This window comes from Hippoglossus hippoglossus, chromosome 13 (assembly GCF_009819705.1).
Source record: "Hippoglossus hippoglossus isolate fHipHip1 chromosome 13, fHipHip1.pri, whole genome shotgun sequence".
NCBI classification, from domain to species: Eukaryota; Metazoa; Chordata; class Actinopteri; order Pleuronectiformes; family Pleuronectidae; genus Hippoglossus; species Hippoglossus hippoglossus.
Genome location: NC_047163.1, coordinates 260001 through 276182, shown reverse-complemented (window position 1 = coordinate 276182; position 16182 = coordinate 260001). Strand labels below are relative to the sequence as shown.

At 45.3% G+C, this 16182-nt stretch overlaps 2 protein-coding genes across 15 annotated transcripts in view; one reads left to right on the top strand and one right to left on the bottom strand.

Moving 5' to 3' along the window:
- Positions 1-263: 263 nt before the first annotated feature.
- On the bottom strand, positions 264-12272 carry abcf3 (ATP-binding cassette, sub-family F (GCN20), member 3). Its single transcript, XM_034603601.1, has 21 exons — positions 12105-12272; positions 10427-10574; positions 10183-10259; positions 10046-10101; positions 9711-9808; positions 8890-9012; positions 8426-8692; positions 8230-8310; positions 7283-7342; positions 7066-7122; positions 6960-6982; positions 6525-6580; positions 6214-6414; positions 3304-3380; positions 2730-2774; positions 2147-2279; positions 1889-1977; positions 1210-1301; positions 988-1120; positions 810-897; positions 264-723 (listed from the first exon to the last, which is right to left on the bottom strand). The coding sequence occupies exons 1-21, from the start codon at positions 12247-12249 to the stop codon at positions 565-567; spliced, it is 2208 nt and encodes a 735-aa protein (XP_034459492.1). The 5' UTR covers positions 12250-12272; the 3' UTR covers positions 264-564.
- Positions 12273-12611: 339 nt separating this feature from the next.
- The window catches only part of lrch3 (leucine-rich repeats and calponin homology (CH) domain containing 3), a 21865-nt gene continuing 18294 nt past the window's right edge, over positions 12612-16182 (top strand). For all 14 annotated transcript variants that reach the window (XM_034603592.1, XM_034603586.1, XM_034603594.1 and 11 more), the window contains exon 1: positions 12612-12927. In XM_034603592.1, the coding sequence (XP_034459483.1) occupies positions 12675-12927 (253 nt within the window). In that variant the 5' untranslated portion in view covers positions 12612-12674. The remainder of the gene's footprint in view (positions 12928-16182) is intronic.

Sequence of the window (16182 nt, the reverse complement as noted above, 5' to 3'; positions counted from 1 at the left end):
TCTCTGATTCAGGTGTAACCATAGCAACAGTGATGAGTTCTCCGTGTGGGCGGGGCCTGAGTCTAATGTCGTTGTCCCCGAATAAGCTAAAACCAAATTATTTGTTTGACTGAAAACTTTAAACACACACACACACACACACACACACACACACATATATATACACATATATATAAAAATACACACACGTGTGTATGTGTTGTCATGTTTACATCTCATGAAAACGTCAGTGACGTCACGACTGAAGAAAACGTAAAGACGAGGAAATGACTCATGTTTTTATTGTTTGTCTCTGAATGTAAACGTTTGTTCAACGTCACGTCCTTTAAAACAGATAAAATCTCAAACCTCTGCTGAGTCCATACAAAACACGACAAGTCCGCTGTGACCTCACCAGGTGAAGAAAGACAACCAATCAGCTCACATCACCTGAGGCAGTGAGACAGTTCAGAGAAGGAAACATCCTCCGGCCTGCCCTGGCTGCTGATTGGCTGCTGTGACATGTGTTATTATGGAGGGGGCAGGGTTTATGTTACTGGTGGTCATTCCGCAGTGGGCGGAGCCTCACAGGTAACCCTCCTTCCTGAACTGCTCGTGCAGGATGTCTCTGTACTCGTCGAAGCCGCCGTCGATGCGTCGAACTTTCCCGCCTTCACACACCCACAGCTCCTTACAAACCAACCGGATCAGACGCTCGTCATGTGACACCAGGATGACTCCGCCCTGAAACAGATGACATCACACACCTGAGAAAACGCACAGGAGACACACACACACGTCCGTCCTCCCTCCCTCACTCACTCACTCACTCTATACTTGTTGAGCGCTTTAGCCAGAGCCTCGATCGTCTCCATGTCCAGGTGGTTGGTCGGTTCGTCCAGGACGTAGAAGTTTGGACTAAAGGACAGAGACACGATGACATCATCACCACCATCATCATCATGATCATCAAAGGCACCAACAGCTGTTCCCTGAGCTTTCTGTTACCATGGCATGGTCATCTGCGCGAAGGCGACCCGGCTCTTCTGTCCTCCTGACAGACTGGCCACCGGCCTCGTGGACAGCTCTCCGGTGATACCGTACCCTCCCAGCTGGTGGCGGTACTCCTCCTCTGTCCGACCTGAGACACACACAAATGACAGCCAATCACAGCATAACACGTGGGTGCAGTTACTGACTACTGTCTTTGGTTATCGTTGCCATAGTTACCGGGGAACTTGTTGAGCAGCAGCTCCACAGAGCAGACGTTCAGGTCCAGCTGATCCACGTGATGTTGACTGAAGTAACCGATCTTCAGGCTCCTGATGACACAGAGGAACAATCGTCTGACTGAACACCGACATTAAAACTGTTCCCTGTCAATTCAATTTTATTTGAATAACGCCAAATCATAATATACATTAGCTCAACGCTCTTTACATATCGAGACCTTAAAAATGATGAACCAACAGTTCCCTGAAAAGAATCATTCACAACCTGCTTCCTTTTACAAACACTCAAGAAAAGTAGTTGGTTTTAATCAGAATTTCTTCCTGTGGTTGTTTGTCTCCACCACTCAGAGCATGTATTTCCTCACTCAGATGAGGTCACTGTGACCTCTGAAATCTAATTAGTTCATCTTTGAGTCGAAGGGAACGTTTGTGTCAAATATAAGGAAATTCCCTCCAAGCGTTTTTGAGACATCGTGTTCACAACATGTGACCGAAGGATGGACGAAAACCGAATGTCAGAGAAACAGACGGGAAAGGTTCCTGACAAAGAATCAATGTTCCCAGTGAATCAATGGTTCCCTGAAAACGTCCCAGTACATGTTTATATACATGTTGCATACAAAGAGTCATGTGATGAAATGGGTTCCTCCCCTGCTTTAATTGGTCGCTTGTCTCACCTGTGAGCTTGTCTCATTCCATTGACAGGCGTCAACTCGCCCATCAGCAGTTTGAGGACGGTGGTTTTACCGGCGCCATTTTCTCCGACCTGTCATGAAACAACAGATCAATTCACACCAACACTCTCCTGATACTGAATATTGATCAGTTTTACTCCACATGTTGACGTTATGATTCAGTAGAAGTTAAATCATGTGATCCCTCCGGATCCATCAGATCCGTCTCTGATTGGTGGTTTTTTTAACGATGACACGTACGATGCAGATTCGAGACTCGAGGTCGGCCGACAGGTTGAGTCCAGTGAAGAGTCGCTGATCTGGAGTGTAGAAAAACTCCACCTCGTCCAGCTGCAGGATGGGCGGAGACAACTTCTCAAAGTTATCTGGAAACCTGTGAGAGGACAACACCAGCTGTCAATCAAACATCACCGTCCAATCAGAGACGCGTCATCAGCTGCATGGAGACAGTTTGTAGCCTCTACCCATCATCCATCCATCCATCAATCAATCCATCCATCCATCCATCCATCCATCCATCCATCAATCCATCCATCCATCCATCCATCAATCCATCCATCCATCCATCCATCCATCCATCCATCCTCCATCATCCATCCATCCATCCATCCATCCTCCATCATCCATCCATCCATCCATCCATCAATCCATCCATCCATCCATCCATCCTCCATCATCCATCCATCCATCCATCCATCATCCATCCATCAATCAATTTCCCATCATCCATTCTCCCATCTATCCATTTATCATTCATCCAGCCATATTAAATATTAAAGAGTTGCAGTGGTTGATCCTCTGAGGACCAGGTTTGTGTTCGTACCTTAAAGTGACTTCAGTTTCTCTTTCAATGGGTTTCATCTCCGGTCTGAGGGAGGAAACACAACATGGTCACTGTTCCGTTTTCTGTATTATAGTCTAATTTATCCCTATTTATCATATTGTAACTTAGTTTGGGCAAGTTGTTATTTTTAAGATGCACGCAGCGTCGATGGAGACCTGTGTCACTGCGAACACGTAAGTACAAAAACACAAAAGAGGTTGGAGCTGCTGTAACTAGCTTCCACTCGTACTAAGTTCAAACTCTACCCTGCTCCATAGATGTTCTTCTTTATGTATTGTTGTCTTTGGAGATATGATCAGATATTGAGTACTATGGAATCAATACACGAGTATTAAAATCCACAATCACACTGCATTTGAATGCATCTGCACATAATGTATTGATAATTGTGTTGCTTTTTTATTAGGCTAGAGATGTTGTTGGTAATCATATTATTTTCTGCATGTCAACTTTTAACTGTCTAATGTTACTGTATTTAAACTAAACCAGATTAAACCTGAAGTGTTCGCTCACTCACAGAGTCACAGAGAATAAGAGAAGAAGCAGGACTCACAGTCTCTCCAGCAGTTTGAGTTTACTCTGGACCTGAGCTGCTCTGTTGGCGTTATATCGAAACCTGTCAATAAAAACCTGACACACACACACACAAAGCATTATGGGAAAACATCATGAGACTGAAACCACCAATCACACAACTGACCTACAAAAACATGTGACCGTACCAGTTCAACCTGTATGTGTAGTACCTGTATGTGTCGTCTGCAGTACCTGTATGTGTAGTACCTGTATGTGTCGTCTGTAGTACCTGTATGTGTCGTCTGTAGTACCTGTATGTGTAGTACCTGTATGTGTCGTCTGCAGTACCTGTATGTGTAGTACCTGTATGTGTCGTCTGCAGTACCTGTATGTGTAGTACCTGTATGTGTCGTCTGCTGTACCTGTATGTGTCATCTGTAGTACCTGTATGTGTCATCTGTAGTACCTGTATGTGTCATCTGTAGTACCTGTATGTGTCGTCTGCTGTACCTGTATGTGTCGTCTGCTGTACCTGTATGTGTCGTCTGTAGTACCTGTATGTGTCGTCTGTAGTACCTGTATGTGTCGTCTGCAGTACCTGTATGTGTAGTACCTGTATGTGTCGTCTGCAGTACCTGTATGTGTAGTACCTGTATGTGTCGTCTGCTGTACCTGTATGTGTCGTCTGTAGTACCTGTATGTGTCGTCTGCTGTACCTGTATGTGTCGTCGGCAGTACCTGTATGTGTCGTCTGCAGTACCTGTATGTGTAGTACCTGTATGTGTCGTCTGCAGTACCTGTATGTGTAGTACCTGTATGTGTCGTCTGCTGTACCTGTATGTGTCGTCTGTAGTACCTGTATGTGTCGTCTGCTGTACCTGTATGTGTCGTCTGCAGTACCTGTATGTGTCGTCTGCTGTACCTGTATGTGTCGTCTGCAGTACCTGTATGTGTAGTACCTGTATGTGTCGTCTGTAGTACCTGTATGTGTCGTCTGCAGTACCTGTATGTGTCGTCTGCAGTACCTGTATGTGTAGTACCTGTATGTGTCGTCTGCAGTACCTGTATGTGTCGTCTGCAGTACCTGTATGTGTAGTACCTGTATGTGTCGTCTGCAGTACCTGTACGTGTCGTCTGCAGTACCTGTACGTGTCGTCTGCAGTACCTGTATGTGTCGTCTGCAGTACCTGTATGTGTCGTCGGCAGTACCTGTATGTGTCGTCTGCAGTACCTGTATGTGTAGTACCTGTATGTGTCGTCTGCAGTACCTGTATGTGTAGTACCTGTATGTGTCGTCTGCAGTACCTGTATGTGTAGTACCTGTATGTGTCGTCTGCAGTACCTGTATGTGTCGTCTGCAGTACCTGTATGTGTAGTACCTGTATGTGTCGTCTGTAGTACCTGTATGTGTCGTCTGTAGTACCTGCATGTGTCGTCTGCAGTACCTGTATGTGTAGTACCTGTATGTGTCGTCTGCAGTACCTGTATGTGTCGTCTGCAGTACCTGTATGTGTCGTCTGCAGTACCTGTATGCGTCGTCTGTAGTACCTGTATGTGTCGTCTGTAGTACCTGTATGTGTCGTCTGCAGTACCTGTATGTGTAGTACCTGTATGTGTCGTCTGCAGTACCTGTATGTGTCGTCTGCAGTACCTGTATGTGTAGTACCTGTATGTGTCGTCTGCAGTACCTGTATGTGTCGTCTGCAGTACCTGTATGTGTAGTACCTGTATGTGTCGTCTGTAGTACCTGTATGTGTCGTCTGCAGTACCTGTATGTGTCGTCTGCAGTACCTGTATGTGTAGTACCTGTATGTGTCGTCTGCAGTACCTGTATGTGTCATCTGCAGTACCTGTATGTGTAGTACCTGTATGTGTCGTCTGCAGTACCTGTATGTGTCATCTGTAGTACCTGTATGTGTAGTACCTGTATGTGTCGTCTGCAGTACCTGTATGTGTCGTCTGCAGTACCTGTATGTGTCGTCTGCAGTACCTGTATGTGTCGTCGGCAGTACCTGTATGTGTAGTACCTGTATGTGTCGTCTGCAGTACCTGTATGTGTCGTCTGCAGTACCTGTATGTGTCGTCTGCAGTACCTGTATGTGTAGTACCTGTATGTGTCGTCTGCAGTACCTGTATGTGTAGTACCTGTATGTGTCGTCTGTAGTACCTGTATGTGTCGTCTGCAGTACCTGTATGTGTCGTCTGCAGTACCTGTATGTGTCGTCTGTAGTACCTGTATGTGTAGTACCTGTATGTGTCGTCTGCAGTATCTGTATGTGTCGTCTGCAGTACCTGTATGTGTCGTCTGCAGTACCTGTATGTGTAGTACCTGTATGTGTCGTCTGCAGTACCTGTATGTGTAGTACCTGTATGTGTCGTCTGTAGTACCTGTATGTGTCGTCTGCAGTACCTGTATGTGTAGTACCTGTATGTGTCGTCTGTAGTACCTGTATGTGTCGTCTGCAGTACCTGTATGTGTAGTACCTGTATGTGTCGTCTGTAGTACATGTATGTCGTCTGCAGTACCTGTATGTGTCATCTGTAGTACCTGTATGTGTTGTCTGCAGTACCTGTATGTGTCGTCTGCAGTACCTGTATGTGTCGTCTGCAGTACCTGTATGTGTAGTACCTGTATGTGTCGTCTGTAGTACCTGTATGTGTCGTCTGCAGTACCTGTATGTGTCGTCTGTAGTACCTGTATGTGTCATCTGTAGTACCTGTATGTGTAGTACCTGTATGTGTCGTCTGTAGTACCTGTATATGTAGTACCTGTATGTGTAGTACCTGTATGTGTCGTCTGCAGTACCTGTATGTGTCGTCTGTAGTACCTGTATATGTAGTACCTGTATGTGTAGTACCTGTATGTGTCGTCTGCAGTACCTGTATGTGTAGTACCTGTATGTGTCATCTGCAGTACCTGTATGTGTAGTACCTGTATGTGTAGTACCTGTATGTGTTGTCTGTACTGCAGCTGGGCCTCGTACTCTCTCTGCTGGTTCTTCAGTCTGTCTTCTTTGGTTTTAATAAAGTTTTCGTAGTTGCCGCGGTAACTGTCGAGCCTCTGCGTGTGAAGGTGGACGATGTCCGTTACCACAGCGTTCAGAAAGTTTCGGTCATGGGAGACGACCAAGATGGTGGACTGCCACGTCTGAGAGAGGAGGCACAGGGTTTAATATAGCTTACTTGTTAGCTTATGGCTAACAGCTCCCATTGTTTTCAATGAGGAATGCTAACATGAAAGTCAATCACAAGTCTGACCTGCAGGTAGTTCTCTAACCACAAGATGGCTCTGACGTCCAACATGTTGGTCGGCTCTGAAACAAACACAGCAGGAATACACCATAGTACTTTCATAGTACTATTTCAAGTAATGACTACTACTGCCATTACTATTGTCACAGACTACACTGACTGCCTATTGGCTGTCTGGCACATAGCCCCGCCCCCTCACTGGTGTGGATGTTCTGTAAACAACAGAATTTATACATCATTGTCTGCTCAACTCATCTAAATCAACTTTATGTGTATTAATGAATTTAAGATTTTCAAAGGAAACATTGAGTGAGGGAGTAAAATTAAAGCTGGAACCTTCCTCATTCCTCTTCTTCACTCCTCCTCCCTCCTCCTCCTCACTTCCTTCTCCTCCTCCTATCTTCTACCTGTAAACAGCTGTCTCACTGAGCAGTGACTCACCGTCGAGCAGCAGCAGGTCCGGCCTGATGAAGACACAACAACAACAACAACATCAACAACAACAACATCATCATCATCATCATCATCATATAATGACAAAACTCACCGAGCAAACAGAGCTCTGGCCAACGCCAACCTCATCCTCCATCCTCCTGAAAACTCCCTGAGGGACAGAAAGGGACGGGGGGGGGGAAGAGAGACAGAGACAGACAGAGAGAGAGACAGACGGACAGACAGAGAGAGACAGACGGACAGACAGAGAGACATTGTTGAGCATCTTATTGCGTCACCATGAGATGATCATGTGACAGGTGATGTCTCACCTCGTCATCTGCTGTTGCATTTTGGGAGAGAACCCGAGACCAGCCAGGATGACAGAGGCTCTGATTGGACGAGACAGATTAATAAAGTCAATAAAGAACAAAGATTGTGATCACATGACATAAACAGCTTCGACATACACAGTAACTGTTACAGTAATCAGTTACATTACATTTCATTGAGCTGACGCTTTTATCCAAAGCGACTCACAATCAGTGCATCAACCATGAGGAACAAACCAGAACAACAAGAATCAAGAAAGTACAAGTTCTTCAAGAAAGACAAACTACAAAGTTCTATAAGTTAGTGACATGTAAGTGCTACTGAATTGTTAGTTTAAACTTTTATCCAAGGTGTAGTCTGAAGAGAAGTGTCTTCAGTCTGAAGAGAAGTGTCTTCAGTCTGAAGAGATGTGTCTTCAGTCTGAAGAGAAGTGTCTTCAGTCTGAAGAGAAGTGTCTTCAGTCTGAAGAGATGTGTCTTCAGTCTGAAGAGAGGTGTCTTCAGTCTGAAGAGAGGTGTCTTCAGTCTGAAGAGAAGTGTCTTCAGTCTGAAGAGATGTGTCTTCAGTCTGAAGAGAAGTGTCTTCAGTCTGAAGAGATGTGTCTTCAGTCTGAAGAGAAGTGTCTTCAGTCTGAAGAGAGGTGTCTTCAGTCTGAAGAGAGGTGTCTTCAGTCTGAAGAGAGGTGTCTTCAGTCTGAAGAGAAGTGTCTTCAGTCTGAAGAGATGTGTCTTCAGTCTGGAGGAAGATGTGGAGACTTCCTGTCCTGATGTCCATGTGGAGCTCGTTCCACCGTTTAGGAGGCAGGACAGGAAACAGTCGAGATGTTGTTGAGTGTTTAGCTCAGTTACTGATTACAATAATGGTAGCCGATAACTGTAACAGTAATTGTTACAGTAACTGATTACTGTAACAGTAAGTGATTAGTTGCAGTGGTTGCCATAGTTACCGGGCTGGGGCTTTGTCGGCTTCGATCTCCTCCAGTTTGACGTAGATCTCCGACAGTCGAACGCTCTCCATCCCATCAGCACTGAAACAAGAACAGAGCGCCAATGTTACTTCCTGTTTGGCAGCTGTTTCACCGCTGGTCGATCAACACTGTCAGCTGTGTATTGATTGATTACTAACTGATGTATTATTCTTACGTTCCGTTGGCGATGCGAGCGTTAAGCCTCTTCTCCTCGTCCAGCAGCCCCTCTCTCTGCGTATCACTCTGCAGGACGCTCTGCAGCGCCGCCGTCTCATCTCCATCAACTTCCTGTTCCACATGGAGGATGGAGATGTGAGCCGGGACACGGAGGTTACGACTCGCCAACATCTTCAGCAGCGTCGTCTTCCCCAGACCGTTACGACCGATCAGACCGTACCGCCGACCTGACGACAGAGAGAGCTCCGCCCCCTGCAGCAGACACCTAGAGTTACAATTATACACAAAGAATATTAAACATACAGAGTAGTACATATACACAAAATATAATAAAACTATACAAAAATATGAAATTTATACAAACAACTAAATATTTACACAATTCAGTTTTATTAACAAGTATATAGGTGTATTAATTTACTTAATTACAGTATATAAAGTATACACCTGTCCCTCACTCACCTCTCTCCAAACGCAACATCAAAGTTTTCAATACGAATGTCGTAGCTGCGGTTCTTTCCTGATTGGTCGACACGATTTTCCTTCTTACTGCTGGCCTGACTGGCTGACGCCTCCTCCAGGACTCTAAGGGACAACAGAGGAAGACAGGTGTGATGAAGAGGTGTGAAGAGGTGTGATGAAGAGGTATAAGCTGGTGTGATGATGAGGTGTGAAGAGGTGTGAGCTGGTGTGATGAAGAGGTGTGAACAGGTGTGATGAAGAGGTGTGTTGAAGAGGTGTGAGCAGGTGTGTTGAAGAGGTGTGAGTTGGTATGATGAAGATGTGTGAACAGGTGTGTACAGGTGTGATGAAGAGGTGTGAGTTGGTATGATGAAGAGGTGTGAACAGGTGTGTACAGGTGTGATGAAGAGGTGGGCACAGGTGTGACGAACAGGTGTGAGCTGGTATGATGAAGAGGTGTGAAGAGGTATGTACAGGTGTGATGAAGAGGTGTGAAGAGGTGTATACAGGTATGTACAGGTGTGATGAAGAGGTGTGAAGAGGTGTGATGAAGAGGTATAAGCTGGTGTGATGATGAGGTGTGAAGAGGTGTGAGCTGGTGTGATGAAGAGGTGTGAGCTGGTGTGACGAACAGGTGTGAGCTGGTATGATGAAGAGGTGTGAACAGGTATGTACAGGTGTGATGAAGAGGTGTGAAGAGGTGTGTACAGGTATGTAAAGGTGTGATGAAGAGGTGTGAAGAGGTATGTACAGGTGTGATGAAGAGGTGTGAAGAGGTGTATACAGGTATGTACAGGTGTGATGAAGAGGTGTGAACTGACAGTGGACTCGAGGGTTTCTGTGAGTCCTTCTCGTTCCTGCGCTCGTGTTTAGCTTTCAGCTTCGCCTCGGCCTTCTCCAGTTTCTTTGCGTCCACAGTCTGAAGAGAGGAATTTTGAAGTGATGACATCAGAGCATAGTGACATCACATGATGTGTTACTGTTAGATCTCATCCGTGTATATTTCAAACATGAAAAAAACGTGAAATCAAATAAATAACAATATAATGATGTAAAAATATGACACTTCCTCTGTGAAACTGCTGCTTGAATCTAAAAGTGAAGGTGAGTCAGAGGTGAGAGGACGAGGTGACGCAGGTGAAGGAGGAAGACTCACTGTGTTCTGAGCTCGTTTCATCATCCAGATCCCCTGAACATCTTTAGCTGCTGAATCTGAAACAAACACGTGGACAAACTGTTTCACTTCACACTCATGTTACACAGGGATGATGGAGCTGTGGGTGTGATTCTGACCAGTGTCTGAAGAGATCTGAGAGAGCTGAACAGGAGCGTCCAACAACACCTGCCTCTGAGAACCATGATGATTATTCCTGAGAAACACAGACCACGTTACAACGCTCCTTATTTAACTCACAACCCAAAACAATAATATGCTTTTCCTTTAAAATTATTTTTTGTTAAAATGTCTGTCAATGGATTTTGTTTTTCCACCTGACATGAATCCACACAGAGAAAACACACATATGTCCTTTCTTACAGTTTGAGAGTGTTGAACATCTGGAGACAGATGTCTCTGACATCATCCTCGTTCTTACTGTCAGCAGACACGTCCTGTAGGACGCCACCGATGGCGTCGTACACCTCCTCTCCATCCTCAAAGTCAGCACCGCCACTGCCCAAGACGCCTGAAAAACACACATGTCGTGCTATTCCCTGTAACACTCATAATTCTGGATTATTCCCTGTAACACTCAATTCTGGATTATTCCCTGTAACACTCATAATTCTGGATTATTCCCTGTAACACTCCTGATTATTCCCTGTAACACTCCTGGATTATTCCCTGTAACACTCCTGGATTATTCCCTGTAACACTCCTGGATTATTCCCTGTAACACTCATAATTCTGGATTATTCCCTGTAAAACTCCTGGATTATTCCCTGTAAAACTCCTGGATTATTCCCTGTAACACTCCTGGATTATTCCCTGTAACACTCCTGGATTATTCCCTGTAACACTCCTGGATTATTCCCTGTAACACTCATAATTCTGGATTATTCCCTGTAAAACTCCTGGATTATTCCCTGTAACACTCCTGGATTATTCCCTGTAACACTCCTGGATTATTCCCTGTAACACTCATAATTCTGGATTATTCCCTGTAAAACTCCTGGATTATTCCCTGTAACACTCATAATTCTGGATTATTCCCTGTAAAACTCCTGGATTATTCCCTGTAACACTCCTGATTATTCCCTGTAACACTCATAATTCTGGATTATTCCCTGTAACACTCCTGATTATTCCCTGTAACACTCCTGGATTATTCCCTGTAACACTCCTGGATTATTCCCTGTAACACTCCTGGATTATTCCCTGTAACACTCCTGGATTATTCCCTGTAACACTCATAATTCTGGATTATTCCCTGTAAAACTCCTGGATTATTCCCTGTAACACTCCTGATTATTCCCTGTAAAACTCCTGGATTATTCCCTGTAACACTCCTGATTATTCCCTGTAAAACTCCTGGATTATTCCCTGTAACACTCCTGGATTATTCCCTGTAACACTCCTGGATTATTCCCTGTAAAACTCCTGGATTATTCCCTGTAACACTCCTGGATTATTCCCTGTAACACTCCTGATTATTCCCTGTAACACTCATAATTCTGGATTATTCCCTGTAACACTCCTGATTATTCCCTGTAACACTCCTGATTATTCCCTGTAACACTCCTGGATTATTCCCTGTAACACTCCTGATTATTCCCTGTAACACTCATAATTCTGGATTATTCCCTGTAACACTCATAATTCTGGATTATTCCCTGTAACACTCCTGATTATTCCCTGTAACACTCCTGTTTATTCCCTGTAACACTCATAATTCTGGATTATTCCCTGTAACACTCATAATTCTGGATTATTCCCTGAAACCCTTCTCGATTCTTTTTCTCTAACACTCCTTCCTGCGGGTCCTCCGTGTCTGGTCCATTCGCACCGGCTCTGAGTCTCGCACTAACCCGGGTTTCGGTGGAGCTAACCGGCCCATGTCGTGCTGCCCGGTGTTCGGGCTCCGGTTAGCCTAACGGTGTTAGCTCATTAGCTCTGGGGCTACAGAGGCGCGGTTCCCGGCTAACAGGCCGAGTGAAGTCCGTCGTGTGTCGCTGCACTGGAGCCGCACACAGCGGCTCTGTCCCCGGTGTCTCACCTGTGATATAATCGAATAGCTCCGCGTCGATCTCAGGGAACTCGCTCTTCAGGATGTCCACGTAAGTCGCCATGTTACCCGGCCCTGGACTCAGCCGCGGCGTGCACGCGTCAATATGGGAAGTGCGCGGTGGATTGTGGGACATGTAGTTCAAGTCTTCATCGTGGGGCGTTACTGTGATAAATATAAATATATGAGTGATTATTGCTCAACTAATGTTTCAGATCACTATCAATATTACTGTTGTAAATAGTTGTACTGTATATAGTATAAGTGGTACTGTTTGCAGTAACAGTACTACTTGCAGTACTAATAGTACTGTTTACAGTAACAGTAGTACTTGCAGTAGTAATATTACTGTTTACAGTAACAGTACTACTGGCAGTACTAATAGTACTGTTTACAGTAACAGTAGTACTTGCAGTAGTAATAGTACTTTTTGCAGTAGCAGTAGTAGTCACAGTGGTCACGTGCTCTGTGCACCGCTCCGCTCTGCGCATGCTCCGCTGTGTTTAGGGTGGGAGAGGAGAGTTAGCCGTTAGCACGGAAAGCTAACAGCCGGAGTGTGTAATGGCGGCCTCGGTGTTGTTGGGGTCTGCGGACAACACCGGACTCAGCTTCACGGTGGGAGGCGGCGCCAGGAATGTTTTAGCTGGGAATAATAACGGGCTGGGGCCGGTGGGGCCGGCGCCCTGGAACCGATCTCTGGACCGGGCACTGGACGAAGCCTCGGCCACCGGGTGTCTGAACCTCAGCGGCAGGAAGCTGAAGGAGTTCCCCCGGAGCGCCGCTAACCACGACCTGACGGACACCACCAGGGCCGGTGAGTGGAGCGCAGAGCCCGGGGAGCGGACACGGGGAGCCGCTGGGTCTCTGACGGGCTGCTTACACAAACTTAAAGCCGGGTTATAGCAACTTTATTGAGGGCAAAGTAAGATTTCAGTGGTCCGGAGAAGCCGCCAGGGCCGGTGTCATGATAAATACTGTTCCCCTGAAAAAAAGTTCCTTTGTTGACTCCTGTGTTTCACTGATGATTCACACTGTTATTATAACGTTTTAAAGTTATAAACTATACAGTGAAAACTTTAAAACATCAGTTAATCTGATGAATCTCAGTCTGGTCTTAGATTAGCACAAACCACAACAACACCAGCTAACTTCAGCTAGTTAGCGCGGTTTATTTAAACTTTAACTAGTTTAATACTCAGACGTCAGAGTTTGTGAACGTGTGTTTTGGGTCGTTACACCTGTAGCTTCAGTAACGGGAGGAGGTGGGTGTAGCCAGCTAGCATGCTAACCCAGCTCCAGGTGAGTTGTGCTCTGATAAAGGTAAACATGCTACTGTTAGCACGCGGCTAGCCTCTGTTCAGGAGAGGGTTCGATTCTGTCGCACCGCGCAGACCGGAAGAGTCCGGACCGGTTCTGTGTGACGTCAGATGAGTTTAACAGGTTAACACACACCTGTCTTTGTTTTGTTGACGTGATGAAGTAAGGAGGCGGCTCCGCCCACACCGTGTGTGTGTGTGTGTGTGTGTGTGTGTGTGTGTGTGTGTGTGTGTGTGTGTGTGTGTGTGTGTGTGTGTGTGTGATGGACCCAGTATGATGTCCCTTCACTCTGCTCCTGACACACACACTGGTACAGATGTATGCATCACCTGTTCAAAGCTGAAATTAATAAAGAGCAGATCATGTGACCTTATGAACATGAAGGTGTGTCAGTGTCTGGTTAAATGTTTTCAGACGTGAGCTGTAAAATATCGTCCTGACATGTTGTGTAGTCAGTGTCTGTGAAGCAGCAGCAGCAGGTTGTTTCTGGACATGTTGTGTAGTTGGTGTTTGTGAAGCAGCAGCAGCAGGTTGTTCCTGACATGTTGTGTAGTTAGTGTTTGTGAAGCAGCAGCAGCAGGTTGTTTCTGGACATGTTGTGTAGTTGGTGTTTGTGAAGCAGCAGCAGCAGGTTGTTTCTGGACATGTTGTGTAGTTGGTGTTTGTGAAGCAGCAGCAGAAGGTTGTTTCTGGACATGTTGTGTAGTTGGTGTTTGTGAAGCAGCAGCAGCAGGTTGTCGGTCCGACTCCTTCACACCAACAGGAACATGTGGGAACATCCAGGCGAGGGGCGGAGCCTGTAGAGCAGCAGGGGCGGAGCCTGTAGAGCAGCAGGAGGCCGGACATGACGTATAAACTCTGCTGTGGAAAGATCAGTGTTGTTGTTTACAGCTCATCCACACCGGCGTCGGCCCTCAGCACCAGAAGCTCTGGAACCTCCTCGTGTTTCCAAGTGGACGTCTTCGTCTTCTATGTGTACGGCTCCTCTTCTTCATCCTGAGATGTTTGTGTTCTTCCAGTTTCACGTCCGTCACGTGTTAGAAACCTCATCAACACGTCCACTCGCTCTCTGGGAAGCTTCAGGACATTGTCCTGCTGTGTCCTCACATGGACTCACTCTGACATGTTACAGACATTTTACCAGGAGGCTGCAGGAGAAGATCCAGAAAATGTCCAGAGACACTGACTCAGACATTTGTTCTCACATAGAGAACCTGCAGAACATGTCAGGAACATGTTAGGAACATGGAGCACAGCAGGAACACAACAAATGCCAATCTATGTCCATGGCAGTTCCCTCCATATCTTCATATTCTTACTGCTAACACTAATGAACCACCTGAAACCTGGATCATCTCTGACTTTGTCTGTGATTTGTCAGTTCAGCTCCATGAGTTTAATATTTGAGTAAATGTTGGAGCTGGACAAAGAGTTGTTTCTAAAACAGGACATGGAAAAACTTCCTGAACTAAAGCACGTCATCACACCTGTGTGTGTGTGTGTGTGTGTGTGTGTGTGTGTGTGTGTGTGTGTGTGTGTGTGTGTGTGTGTGTGTGTGTGTGTGTGTGTGTCTGTGTGTGTGTGTGTGTGTGTGTGTGTGTGTGTGTGTGTGTGGAGGCAAAGAAGAAGCAGATCCAATAGATGGCAGTAATGCACCTTGACGTTGGTTGCCACCCGCCAATAAACCAAATAGAAGAAAAGTTAAAACAATCCGTAAAATCAAAGACAAGATTAAAGGAATTTGTTAACTCCTATAGTGAATGATGCAGGAAAAAAAGCATAAAACATTATGTGACTCGGTGAGCAGTGATCTGATAACAACTCAACCCTCAGATAAACAGACAGACTCTTGTTAGAGGTCTGGTTTCTATTTTTAGACTCGGTCACAAGTTTATACAGTGATCACTCTCACACTCTAGGGTTCCCGAGGCTCCTCTTAGAGTGAAATCAAAGAAATTAAGCTTTTAAATTGTCCATACATTTCCTGCAAAGTATTAAATTTGCTGGGGGTGCATTTGAGACTGATGACAAATTGTCACACACACTGTTACAACGTCTTTAGTCCTGAGTCTCTGACAGTTACAGGTTTTTTTATTGCGAAAGACCGATGGTCTTGATTTCTTCTACACTGAATGTTAAGTATTCATGTGGGCAGAAGAAGACACAGTGGTCAGCTATGGAACTGCAATGAGCCTCTGATGCCACAGTAATGTCACCATGTCAGTGTGTGAACCATTCAACAGTTTCTAACACAATCAAACGACTGCAAATTAAAGGAAGAAGCAGTTAGACTCGGTGATGTATAACTGGTAGTTAGCATGTTTATTACTGGTGTGTGTGTGTGTGTGTGTGTGTGTGTGTGTGTGTGTGTGTGTGTGTGTGTGTGTGTGTGTGTGTGTGTGTGTGTGTGTGTGTGTGTGTGTGTGTGTGTGAGTGAAGGAATTACATTTTTTAACATTTCTTCTCATGTCTCATATTTTGAACTGTCTGTCAGGAAGTGTTATAATGCTTATTAATAGGTTTTACCTTTATTCAGGTCTTCAAAAGCTCTTAAAAAACATTTGACTTTAAAAGTGGTGCAAGAACCCTACACACACACACACACTTTTCTCTATGGGACACTCATTGACATAATGCATTACCTAAACCCTAACCATCACAACAGAATGCCTCACTAAACCTAAACCTAATTCTAACCCTCAAACCAAAGCTTAACTCTCACACAGCCCTTTGAACCTGTGAGGACCAGCCA